At 29.1% G+C, this 13293-nt stretch overlaps 2 protein-coding genes across 2 annotated transcripts; both read right to left on the reverse strand.

Annotated features, from left to right (window-relative positions):
- Window positions 1-5627: 5627 nt before the first annotated feature.
- Window positions 5628-6607, reverse strand: LOC127259328 (3'-5' exonuclease-like). Its single transcript, XM_051286587.1, has one exon. The coding sequence runs from the start codon at window positions 6523-6525 to the stop codon at window positions 5872-5874; it is 654 nt and encodes a 217-aa protein (XP_051142544.1). The 5' UTR covers window positions 6526-6607; the 3' UTR covers window positions 5628-5871.
- A 2435-nt stretch (window positions 6608-9042) lies between these two features.
- On the reverse strand, window positions 9043-12442 carry LOC127259166 (transcription factor MYBC1-like). Its single transcript, XM_051286313.1, has 2 exons — window positions 10759-12442; window positions 9043-9340 (listed from the first exon to the last, which is right to left on the reverse strand). The coding sequence occupies exon 1, from the start codon at window positions 11577-11579 to the stop codon at window positions 10776-10778; it is 804 nt and encodes a 267-aa protein (XP_051142270.1). The 5' UTR covers window positions 11580-12442; the 3' UTR covers window positions 9043-9340; window positions 10759-10775.
- Between the last annotated feature and the right edge of the window lie 851 nt (window positions 12443-13293).

The raw sequence follows: 13293 nt of genomic DNA on the forward strand, positions 1-13293 counted from the left end.
TTTCTCAACCTTTTCATGTCATTCCTACGATAACAATATTATCTATTTAGGGTGTGTTTGTTTGAAGGATTTTGGTGGATTTCCACTATTCATCCAATTTTTTCCCCCCAAAAATATCAAATCAAACACCTATTTTTCATTTTTTATATTATACTAAAAATCAATTTTACATTCAAAACATCACATCAAAACCTATTTATATCACATCATACAACTATTCAAATTCAAAATTTTTACTATTCAAATCCCAATTCAAAATCCAAACCCCCAAACAAACACACCCTTATCATAAATATTTTTATAATTTATACGGAGTAATAAATTATATAATAATATTTTTTATATTATACTGTAATATTAATTTTTTTTTCTTTTATTACTATAAGTAGCTAATTTGTTTCATTTAAATCACTCAGAGTCACGTAATTTTAAATACAATATAATTAGTGAATAATTAAAAATATATTAATAAAATAATTATGATTTTGAAAACCGTCGCCCGAACGGTTACAACGTCTCCTTCCCAACCGTCTTCCAATCCTTCTCCTGCTGACACGTGTCCTCAGCAGACCAAAATTATCCCTATATTTCACTCTTTGAGCCGACCACAGACCTTCCGCCCTTTTGGCCCGACTGCCAATCTACAACCGCATTGGTCCGACTGCCAATCCTCCCGACTTGCAAACCATCTAACTTATTTGGATTAGCTACAGACCTTCCGCCCTTTTGGCCCGACTGCCAATCTACAACCGCATTGGTCCGACTGCCAATCCTCCCGGCTTCCAAACCATCTGAGATTAGGATTAGCTACAGACATCCCGACTAACAAACCATCCGACTTGTTGGTCCCACCGCAGAGTTCCGACTTGAGAACTTCCCGACCTGAAGGCCTCCCGACCTGCGGACTTCCCGTCCTGATGACTTTCCGTCTTGAGGACCTCCCGACCTGAAGACCTTCCGACCTGAGGTCTTTCCGTCCTGAGGACTTTCCGTCTTAAGGGCCTCCCGACCTGAAGACCTTCCGACCTGAGGTCTTTCCGTCCTGAGGACTTTCCGTCTTGAGGGTCTCCCGACCTGAAGACCTTCCGACCTGAGATCTTTCCGTCCTGAGGACTTTCCGTCTCGAGGACCTACCGACCTGAAGACCTTCCGACCTGAAGTCTTTCCGTCCTGTATTTTCCTTAGAAATATACCTATTTTCTTTGATTTCCTCACGGTGTCCTTCAACCAGTTCAATTAACTCTATTGCCAGACCCTTTTTTCTTTTTACTTGGGCTTTTAACCTAATTCTAAATTTCGTACATAACAGATTTAATTAAATAATTTTATTTTAAAATTAATATGATTAAATAATTTAATTAAAATAAAAAAACTATCAATTATAAAATTGTATTTAAAAAAAATAAAAAATAAATTAAATGAAAGGGACAAAAATAAAAATAATTAAAAAATTAAACAGAGGATAGAGCAATATAATAATAATATTAAAAAAATTATGCAAAAAAAACATATAATATTACGGACGGACACAGTATTATGTTTATATGCAGATTTTGTAACTTTGTTTATTTTTCATTAAATGTTTGTTTTGTTTAATTTTTACTTTGTTTACCTTTTTATTGTTATAAAATATTCTCTCCGTCCGTATGTCACATTTACATTTTTTATTATTATACTAAATATTAAAAATATTTTATAATATTTTTTTTCATTAGTATTATAATAGATTAATAAAAATATTTTTATAATATTTTTAATTTATACTATATTTTATATAATAATTAATATTTAAAAATCAATATAAAATTCATTGAACTACACTGATGATAGTACTTCATTTGTTATTAACTACATAAGTATATAATATTATAAATTATGTATGACCTATCAAAATTCATTTGTTTTTATATCTCTCAATTCCTTTGTTTCTATCTCTTTAATAAAAAATATATATTTGGAAAAAAATTAATTTTGGTCTAAATATAATTAAAATATATTAATTTTGGTCTCAATATAAAAAACTCATTAATTTTGGTCTCAATATAACCAAAATTTATCAATTTTAGTCCAAATATAAAAACTCATCAATTTAGTCCCAATATAAATAATTTCAATCAATTTTGATCCCATTATAAACAATTTCAATCAATTTTGGTCTCATCGTTAAAAAAAACTAACGGAAATTGCTGACGTGAACATAGCGGTGGTGACGTGGCAATTGACCTGAAAAATACAATTATTATCGTTTTAAGTAAAATTATGATTATTTTAGTTTCAATAAATATCTCCTATTATGAAATAAACTATATCATATTACCAATTGTGTCGAAACAGATATTCTATTAATAAGTGATTCAAATTTTATTATATAATTTTATTTTTTTTATTTATATATTATAGGTATATAATACTCCCTCCGTCCCAGATATCATGTCCACATTGTCGTTTCTGTCCATCCCATATCACTTTTCTTTTTTGGAGAATGATTACACACTTTAATTTTATTTTAAAATTTTTTTAATTTTAATTAAATTAATTAGTTATTTTAATCTTAATTTATAATTATTTATATTATAGGATAATTATTTTCACTAATATATTTTTTAATTATTTATTAATTACACTCCTTCTAAAATACCGTATATAGCAGACATTGTATCTGAGACGGAGGGAGTAGTACTTTTTAAATTTTATTATTATTATTTTTTTCACATCACCTCTCTAATTTTGTTTTGAATCTTTTTCCATTTAACTTTGGTATTTTCAATGAATTAACAAGACTCCTCTATAAAAGGATAGCCTTCACTTTACTTTTCCGTCGATGCCACACGACGTGTTTTGGTAAGAAAATTTTGTAATCTTTCATTTTTTATTTTTTTTTTATTTGTCAAATGTCTCTCAAATATTTGATCGTCGTCTTTTTTTTTTCGTCAAAATCTTTATATCATTTTATATTTTAAAAGATTTTAAATTTAATAATTTTTTTATTGACATAATTTATTTAGTTTTATTGCTAAATTTATTATGGTTTAATATGCACATCATATCTTCTATTTCAAGCATGTGCATAATTAAACATCATATTTTTTATTTTTTTTTTTTTTTTTTTTTTCAAATTATATCATTTTTAATTGAATTTAGGTAATTATTATTTAATGTCTACAAATAGATATACTAAAATTTGTATAAACTAAATCAATTATAAAAATCATTACTAGCTCCGTTCCGAAAGAAGAGTGATATTTACTTTTTGTAAGTAGATTTTTTAATATTAGTATTATATTAATTTATAGTGAAAAAGACAAAAATATCTCTATTATATTGTTGATATAAAAGTAACGACATTTGTATAATATATTGGAAGTTGTAAGAGTATTAATTATATTAGGTAGATAATGGGACAGATAAAAATGAAAAATAATATTTTTTGATTAAATCAATTATTAATTAAATCCAATAATTATTTAAAATCAAATCAATTTAAAATTGTGTATTCATTTTTTTTTTCAAAAAAAAAAATTATAGATATAATTATACTACTTAATATATAATTTTTTATTATCATGAATAGAAGAATTTATAATGAATATAATTAATAAATAATTAATAATATATTAATAAAATTAATTATAATATAATAAAAATTATTATATATTAAAATTAAGATTAAAATAATTAAAGAGTATAATAAATAATTAGATAAAAATAAATTTTAATAAAATTTATCTCTTTCAAATTCCGGGAAAAAAATAATAATAATAATAATAATAAAAGTAAAAATTACCTCCCGCTATCCACCCTTCTTCTTAAAAATTGGAACAAAACACATCAAATTTTAAAATTACTTTTATTTCCTTCCAAACCTTCAAACCAAACAGACTTTAAGAAAAATTAAACCAAACAAATATTTTTAATTTTAATAAAAGGGGAGGTGAGAGGGAGAGATGATATTAAAATTGTAATATTGTCTTTGTTTATATAGAAGAAAAGTTGAAAATAATGTAAATAAAAATAATAATTTTTGTATTTAATTAAATAGGAGAGTGAAAAAAAAAAAAACAATTTTACTATTTTATCTTATATTATATGAATAAAAAAATAAAAAATAATATTTAATAAAATTTGATTAATTTATTCATAAAACATGACAAAATGAATTTGTCAAATATATTTTATAATATTTTAAAATTAAATTAATCTAATTTATTTTAGATAATACACCTAAGAATTTATTGAAATCAAAATAAAATAATAATAATAATAATAATATTTTAACATACAAATAACAATAGATATAACAAAATTTATTTAACTAAGTTAATTATAAAAATTCATTCTAATATTTTATTTTAATTTTAATATATTTATTTGATTAAATTAATTATTAAAATTAAATAATTTTTAAATTGTTTATTAATTTTTTAATTATAATATAATTATAAACTACTTTATCTATAAAGTTTGTTTGGTTAGCTATTTGATTTGAAAATGTATATATATATATATACAATAGTATTTTTATTATCTAATTTATTATTTTTAATAATTTATCTATTTTTTTCAACAAACAACAACATAATCTCTTTATGAATTGCACTTTATTTATATATATATATATATATATTTCTCAACTTAATTATATGTTTTACAATTATATTTTTTCCTATCATTCTTTGTACCAAACTTATTTTTCAATAAAAACACATTGTGTATGTTTACTCGTATAATTTTAATTTTAAATTTTAGTTTTGAATAGTAAAATTTTAAATTAAAATAGGTATTTGATGTGATATGAATATGCATTGATGTGATATTTCGAATATAAATAAAATTTTTGTGTAATATAATAAACAAATAAATAATAGGTGTTTGATTTGATATTTTTAGAAAAAAAAAAAAATTAAATAGTAAAATTAGGATAAAAATCCACAAGTAAATAGATCCATTATTTTCTTTCACAAAACATCAAATCAAAATATCATTTAAAACAAAAACTCAAATTAACATTCAATTGCAAATCAATTTCAAAGCCTAAACAAACCCTAAAATTATCCAACCACATCAAAACAATGCACAAAGAAAAATATCCCAAACATTAGCCCGAAAAGAATCGATCAAGAACAACTAGTAAAATAAATAAATTTATAAATAAATTTAATACTCCCTTTTCCTTTTTAGTGACAAAATACTGCTCCCTCCGTCCAAGCAAAAAATATACATCTATTTTTGGCGCGAAGTTTTAAAAATAATAGTATTTTATTATAGTGGATAGGTAAAAGTAGTGTAATAACATTTTTGCCTTTACTTTTTTGGTATAAAAGTAATGATGTGATATAAAGTAGAGGTATTTGTGAAAAAAAATAGGGTATTTAATAAAATGGTTACTTTGTAATTGGACGTCCCAAAATAGAAATATATATACTTTCTAGCTGGACGGATGGAGTATTTTTTTAACTTTTTTTTTACCCAACAAAGTTAAAAATTTTATTTTTACTTATTTTTATTAAAATTCGTGCTCGGTCAAATGAGTACACAATTGGATTACGAATGAAGTAATTTATTCTTTTTTATTAAAAAAAACAACAATTATATCAAAATCAAGAATTGTAGTAGTAAACAAACCCAATCCAAAAACACATTCAGCACAACAATTGACACCAAAAATTGCACAAACTAACAAAACATATATTCCAGAATATTCCAGAATCATCTAGAAACACCAAAATAAGCATTTCAACAATTCAAAAGCAATCTATATACCAAATCAAAATCAAGATTAGCACAACAGTAAGATCAATTTCACATACGTACCCGATCGATCGAGAACGAAGGAGAAGAGCAATCAGTAATGGAGATCGATCAAATCGATGATCAAGTATCAGCATTCAAGGCCAGTCCGATCTTGGCCGACACGTAGGCACTGATGCACGCGAACTGCACCTGCAATGGCGTCAGCGACTCGCTATCCCAGCGACTCATCGTCACGCGCCGCGGCCTGTTCACCTCCTTCGACAGCACTACTCTCGCCAGCGTCGTCATTCCGGCGAACCTCAAATCGTTCATTTCGCACTCTATCGCCGCCAGATGCCTCAGATCCACCGAATTCACGTTCAGCTCCACATCGTAATCGTACTCCAGCTTCTCCAAATTGCTCCTGATTCCGATCCCCACGAACTTGTAGTTAGGGTTTACTAGAAAGTTCCAGAAAATGTTAGGAATCAAAGAACAGTGGAGGAGCTGGAAAATCAGGCAACGCTGGCCGATGCAGAGCTGCACCGTCGCCACCGGATTATGCTCGCTGATGTACGAATGACGCCACTCCATTTCCAGTCCGACGACGCTGCGGCGGCGGCGGCGGCTTTCGTAGCTTCTCTCGACGTTGGTTATCCATTCGGTGACGATTCTGCGATTGTTTGTGAGAGTTGTGTGGACGGAATCTTCGTAGAAATAGACTGTGTAGGTGTTGTAGGTGGGGTAGGGGAGCTGGTGGTTGAATATTCGCAAGGGAGGGTTATTGTTCGCCATTGCCGCCGGTCGCCGGAGTTTGGAAGGTCAGTCTGTAACTGTAACTGTAACTGTAAGTGGAAAAGTGATTCGTGCTGAAAGGTACGTACATCAATTTTTTATTGTTAATTTTTGAACGGTTATTAGTTTTAATAATTCGTTTGTATATAATTTTTTTATCTTTGAACATAATAATACTCATCATTTTGTTACTTTTTTAAGTTAAATTCAATGTATCTTTTTTTAATAAAATATTACAAATAATGCCATATTAATGAATTTAAATGTAAATTTATTTTTATTTATATTATTATTTATAAAATACTAATATACTAAATTTAAGTAAAAAAAATTGATATATGACATTGGAAGAAAATAGTAATAACAAATACTCCATCAGTCGGCTAGAAAGTATACATATTTCTATTTTGGGACGTCCAATTACAAAGTAAACATTTCATTGAATACTTTACTTTTTTCCACAAATACCCTTACTTTACATCATATCATTACTTTTATATATAAAAAAAAGTAAAAATGTCATTACACTACTTTTAACTACCCACTATAATTAAAATACTATTATTTTTTAAACACAGCACCAAAAGTAAATGCATACTTTATCGGTGGACGGAGAGAGTAGACACTTATTTGGTTGAAGATTTTTAAATGTTTTAAAAAATTTTGATATGATGTTTGGTAAAATAATATATATATATATATTTGATATTATATTTTTTAAAAAAAAAATTATTAATAAATAGTGTCAATAAAATAGTAAAATATATACATAATCTTAGACGAAGTAATTTAAATATTGATATGGATATGATGCAGATGAAAATAATGACTACAGTTGATATGAATATAATAATACGGTAAAATTCAACGTAATACTGATAGCATATTGTACACTAACAGACAATCCATGATATTATTACAAACATCATATTATAAAATCAAAATTTTGGAAATTAGCCTCGAAAAAAATTTCAGAATCAATTTCAATTCTACTAAAAAAAAAATAATATTAAATAATTTTAATTTTAATAAATTTGAAACCATTTTCTATATAATACTATTGGGGTGTGTTTGTTTTGGGGTTTGAATTTTGAATTGGGATGTGAATAATAAAAATTTTGAATTTTAAATAATTGTATGATGTGATGTTAATTGGTGTTGATGTGATGTTTTAAATTTAAAATTAAATTTTAATATAATATAAAAAATAAAAAATAAGTGTTTAATTTGATATTTTTTGCGGAAAAAAATAGAATGAATAGTATATTTAACTGATCATTGATGGTAAAACTCATCTGAAAAAGCCCAAAAGGAAGTTATTGTGTATGGAAGTATAATATTTTTCTCATTTCTTAACAAAATATTCATTTTTATTTTTTGCGTTATTAAATTTAATATAGAAATATCTTTATATTTAAATAATAATTTATATAAATATTATTGTATTTGTATTATAAAAATTAATAGGATGTTTTTATTTTCCTTTTAATTTGTACTACGTATGAATATATTAATACTCAAAATTTGAAACAAATATATACTTAGTTAAAAGATGGAGGTAGCATGTTACGTAAAAAAGTAATACTCCCTCCGTCCCGCAATTAATGTGGCGTTTGCTTTTTACACGTAAATTTTTAAATATTAGTATTATATTAGATTGTAGTAAAAAAGACAAAAATATCTCTATTAGTATTGTATAATATAAAAGTAATGATATTTGTATAATATAGTGTAAGTTGAAAGGATATTTATTATATTAGGTAGATATTATAATTACTAAATTAGAAAAATAATAACTTTGTTTTGAGATAGATGGAAATAAAAAATAACAATCTTTCAATTGGACGAAAATGAAAAATGACAATATTTCAATGGAACTGAGGGAGTATCATTTTTTATTGGAAATAGTATAAAGGTGTGTTTGTTTGAATTTCGACTTGAGATTTAAATAGTATCAAATTAGAATTGAAATAATATAAGATATAAATAAATTTTGATGTGATATTTTGAATATATAGTTGATTTTTAATATCATATAAAAATAAAAAAAATAAATATTTAATTTTATATTTTTTAAAAGAAAGTTTATATGAATAATAAATTTTGATCAAAATTCTTCAAACAAACACATAAATGTATAAAAAAAAAATGCCCATATGAACCCCCGAGCACACCATGTGATCCAAATGGTTGTTGACTTGTTTCTTTCCAAAATTGGCCTTTAAGACCTAAATATCTACGAAATTATTACAAAAGTTATTTGCTATATTTACCAATGAAAGATATCATTTTTTTTTATGAAGTAAAAAATGGGGGTTTTAAGTATCGATTTATTAATAATTGTTTGATACGATATAAATAGATATTAATTTGATGTTTTAAACGTAAAGTAAATTCATAGTATAATATTAATAATAATAATAATAATAATAATTTAATTTGATATTTTAGGAAGAAAAATCCGCCTTAAAACTAGGTTTTTTGTTTAGTTAGTACTTTATAAGAAAAAAATTAAGATGAAACTATAAAATATTGGGCCTTGATTCCTTCAAATAGGCGAAGAATCGAGCCAATTGATGTGCTCAACTCAACTCGACTCGCCTCAAGAATGGAGTATTTTTTGGATCAACAGGTCAAACCAATCGACTACAATAATCTCTAAATATCAAGCTCTAGCGAGACTAGCAGCTCGAGGCGCTTGCAAGATCGATCATTTAAGCAAGAAAACATCGGAAAATAGAAGAAGGCATCGACAAGGATCGTACCCAATGAGCAGTCTCGCAATGCAGCATCCATTCCCGTTGTTGCGACCTTCCTGCAACATGTTCGACATAAGGAGGAGATACATTGTTGTTAAGGCCGCGGAAAATTAGATAAGCAATATATATACATAACGTATAGATACAATGTGCCGAAACTTCAATGCAAAAAGAAAAACAAAACATTATTCGACTTATTCCCACAACAGCAAAACCGTGCGGTTTGAGAAATATTCGTCATCATCTATTCAAATTCAATTTTTTACTATTAAAAAATCCAAACCCAAAAACTAAAACTCACAAACAAACACACCCTAATGTTCTCTTTAGGAATTCTCACAAGATTTTTACTATTTATTTAACTTTTGCCCCTCAATAAATCTAACAAGCATTTTTTATTTTGGGTAAACTGTTTTTTAATTCCGTAACTGAACCCCTTGTAATTTTAGTCGCGAACCTGTCGCAAACTAGTTCCATAAGTAAAACAAATTCGCTGTTTTAATCCTCCGGCGCCGGAAACACCCGCGTGGCTCGCCGAAGGCCACGTGTCCGCCCGGCGGACACGTGAATTTTATTTTATTTTATTTTATTTTTTAAATTTTTAAAAATTTATTTTTAATTTTATTTTCTTTTTTTAAATCTTTTTATTTGGCCCAATTAAAAAAAATAAGAATATATATAAAATCCATGTGTCCGCTGGGTGTCACTGACCTGGACACCTGGCGGACACGTGACTTTCGGCGAGCCACGCGGAGCGTCTCCAGGGATTAAAACAACGAAAATTTTCCACTTATAAGACTAGTTTGCGACATGCTCCACTTACTGGGCTAAAATGATAAGGGGTACAACTAAAAAACGGTTTACCCACCCGTGGTTTGAAAATTATGCACCATTCTCCCTTATGATTTAAAAATTATATGAGACTCATGGCACAAAATCCCCTTTTTTAAAGGATTATGTACAATATTTTAAAAAATACAAGGGGTTTCATACAATTTTTAGGAGATTTTGTGCAATAATTTCTAAAATACGAGAAAGGCTTATGCAATATTCAAACCATAAAGGAATATAACTTTTCAAATCAAGTGAGCTATATGCAGTTTGGACAAAAATCAATTTTCAATTCAAAATATCAAATAAGCATCTATTTTTATACAACGGCCAAACAAAAATTCAAACTTTTACTATTAAAAATCAAAATCCACAAACACACAAGGGAACATAATTGTTTAGAAAATAATGTATAAAATCTTTTTCATGAACTTAACACAATTTTTCGAAAATTCAGTGCAATGTTTTATAAATCACGAGTGAACTTTATGCAAAACGCCAAAGAATCCAATGCACCATATGCGGATTATAAACAATTTAGTCGAACTAAATTTAAGAAGGTAACAAGAATCAATGGCAGCTAAATAAAACCACACACAAAATGCATCGTTACCCGAAGGACTCGAATTCGACGAGTAATTACCTCAAAGCATTCGAACTTCAATCATCTCCGGTCGGGAAGAGCGTAAGAACTTTGGTCTCATTTGCCTCCAAATTCTCGACATAAGGAGACGAATTCTCGTTCCCCATCCTCTGCTGAGATTGCCTCACTGCCGAATGATCGAATTGCCCGTTCATCCCCGAATTACCAAAGTGCCTAAACTGGTGCTGCACCACCGCCGCCATCGGGTGGTGGTGCTGCGGCGGAGCAGCCACCGGTAGATATGGCAAGAAATGCTCGGAACTCGGACGGTTGGGGTGGAGGAAATGTGCCGGGACCGGGGAGCTAGCAAACAAGTGGTCTGTGGCAGGATCAGATGTTCCGGCCAGGGCAGCGCCGCCTCCGGAAATCCCCTGTATACGCTTCAAGTACAACCGGTATTTCTGCAAATGGCTGGCGACGTTTTCTCTTGTCAGCCCGTCGACGCTCATCAGCTGCATAATCGTCTTCGGGACAGCGTTCTTAATCCCTAAATGTGCGACGGCGTCGACGAACCGCTTGTGCAGCTGTGGCGTCCAGACGAGGCGGGGACGCTTCAGTGTCCTCGCCGGCTCGTTGTCACCGCCTCCGCCGCCGCCGCCGGAGCTCATCTCCGGCGAATCGAATTCGGCAGAGGACTGCGGCGGCGGGAAGTGGAGGCCGGAGGTGGTTGGGGGATTCCGGCGGTGGATCTGATGCGGATTTGGGAGATTGAAAGCTAGGGCTAAATCAGGAGTGATCAACGATTGGGATAACGGCATCAATTCCTCCGGCGACGGCAATTCCTCTTCCCATTTCGCGAACCAATTCGAATCCTCCCTCATAGTTGTTGTTCTTCAATTTCCCCCAAATCGGAAACACAGGATTAGGGATTTCGAATCCAAACTACACCCCTAAATCTGCAACGAAATCGAATTCGGACAACGAAAACAGTATCAAAGTGCTTCAAATCGGATTGAATTTCAGATCAAAGCCATCTTCATCTTCAATTTCTTCAAATCGAAACCGTAATCAGCCGAAATGAGTCAGACAGCGATTCGAGACGCAGATGTAGTGTTCTACTATTCTTCACTCTTTTTTCTTTGTTACCCCCAAATCAGATAAGAAATTAGGGATTTCGAATCCAAACCACCCAAAAATACTTTAAATCTACAACGAAATCGAATTCAAACAACAAAAACAGGACCAAAAACACTTCAAATCGGATTGAATTTCAGATCAAAACCATTCTCATCTTCAATTCCTTCAAATCAAAATTGCACTTCGCCGAAATTGAGCCAGAGAGCAATTCGAGACGTAGACGTAGTGTTTGTTCTTCACTCCTTCCTTCCCCCAAATCAGATTAAAAAATTAGGGATTTCGAATCCAAACCACCACGCACCACAAATCCTCTAAATTGACAACGAAATCGAATCCAAACAACAAAAACAGCACCGAAACACTTCAAATCTTATTGAATTTCAGAACATCTTCAATTTCTTCAAATCAGAACCGTGCGTCGCCGAAATTGAGTCAGGCAGACGCAGAGCTGGTGTTCTTCTTCGCTCAGCCGCCGTCGGTGGCGCAGGTGATGATTTGGTCGGAGAAATGGAGGGGATTTTGTGGTGGGTGTTGCAAGTGTAGCTGCTGCGCTGCTGCTGCTCCTAAAAATGGGGTTGCTGTTTTATGAATGTTGTTGATTGGCATGATACGCATAAAGGGGGTTTTGCATAGGAAGATATGGCGGACGTGTGGAGAACACGCGCTGAATTCCTATTGGTCGATAACCACGCAGTGGTGACACGCTAGATTGCGATTGGTTGATTTGTTAACAGTACTATTTTGTAATCGGCGATTGGCTACAACACGTATTAATTTGGTTAAAGTACGTTTTTTTTTAAAAAAAAAATAATAATTTAATATATTAAATATATTTATTATTTTTATATTGACTTTCTTTATTGTATTTTTTTTTTAGAATGATTGATTTTTTTTTTATGTATAGTACGTGAGATTTGTATAAAAAAAGTATTTTTTCTGTAATTACTATGTAATAGTGTGTTTATATTTTCGTAAAAAGTTAAAAATATTTTGTATTAATATATGATTATTTTTATTAAAATATAAAAATAATATTTTCAAGTGAGATAAACAAAAATAATAAACAATAATTTTAAATTTGAACAAAAAAAATATAAAATATATTATTTTAAATTAATATTTGACTTCGTTTTAATTGATATTTGACTTTTTTTTAATTTTTGACTTTGTAATAAATATTTTATGTTATTTATTATTATTTTTTAGGAATCAAAATTTAAAAATAAAATTGGATGGCAAAGCCGTTATTTACATTTTTTTTCATATTTCTATATAAAAAAATATTCTTTAAAATTATTTACAAAGCAAATACACCTCAGGTTGAGTTTTTTGAGTTAGATTGTGGTTGATTTATTTAATTAATATTTAATTTATTATGTAATATGTAAAATTTAAAAATAATAAAAAATATGTTCAATTAGTTTATAATTATATTTTACTAAAATATTAAAAATATTA

This window comes from Andrographis paniculata, unplaced genomic scaffold, assembly GCF_009805555.1.
Source record: "Andrographis paniculata isolate CXL003 unplaced genomic scaffold, ASM980555v1 Contig14END, whole genome shotgun sequence".
Classification (NCBI taxonomy): domain Eukaryota; kingdom Viridiplantae; phylum Streptophyta; class Magnoliopsida; order Lamiales; family Acanthaceae; genus Andrographis; species Andrographis paniculata.

What these genes read in the sequence shown, in the direction of transcription:
- LOC127259166 (XM_051286313.1), bottom strand. Translation starts at nt 11,579, where the DNA reads ATGAGGGAGGATTCGAATTGGTTCGCGAAATGGGAAGAGGAATTGCCG.
- LOC127259328 (XM_051286587.1), bottom strand. Translation starts at nt 6,525, where the DNA reads ATGGCGAACAATAACCCTCCCTTGCGAATATTCAACCACCAGCTCCCC.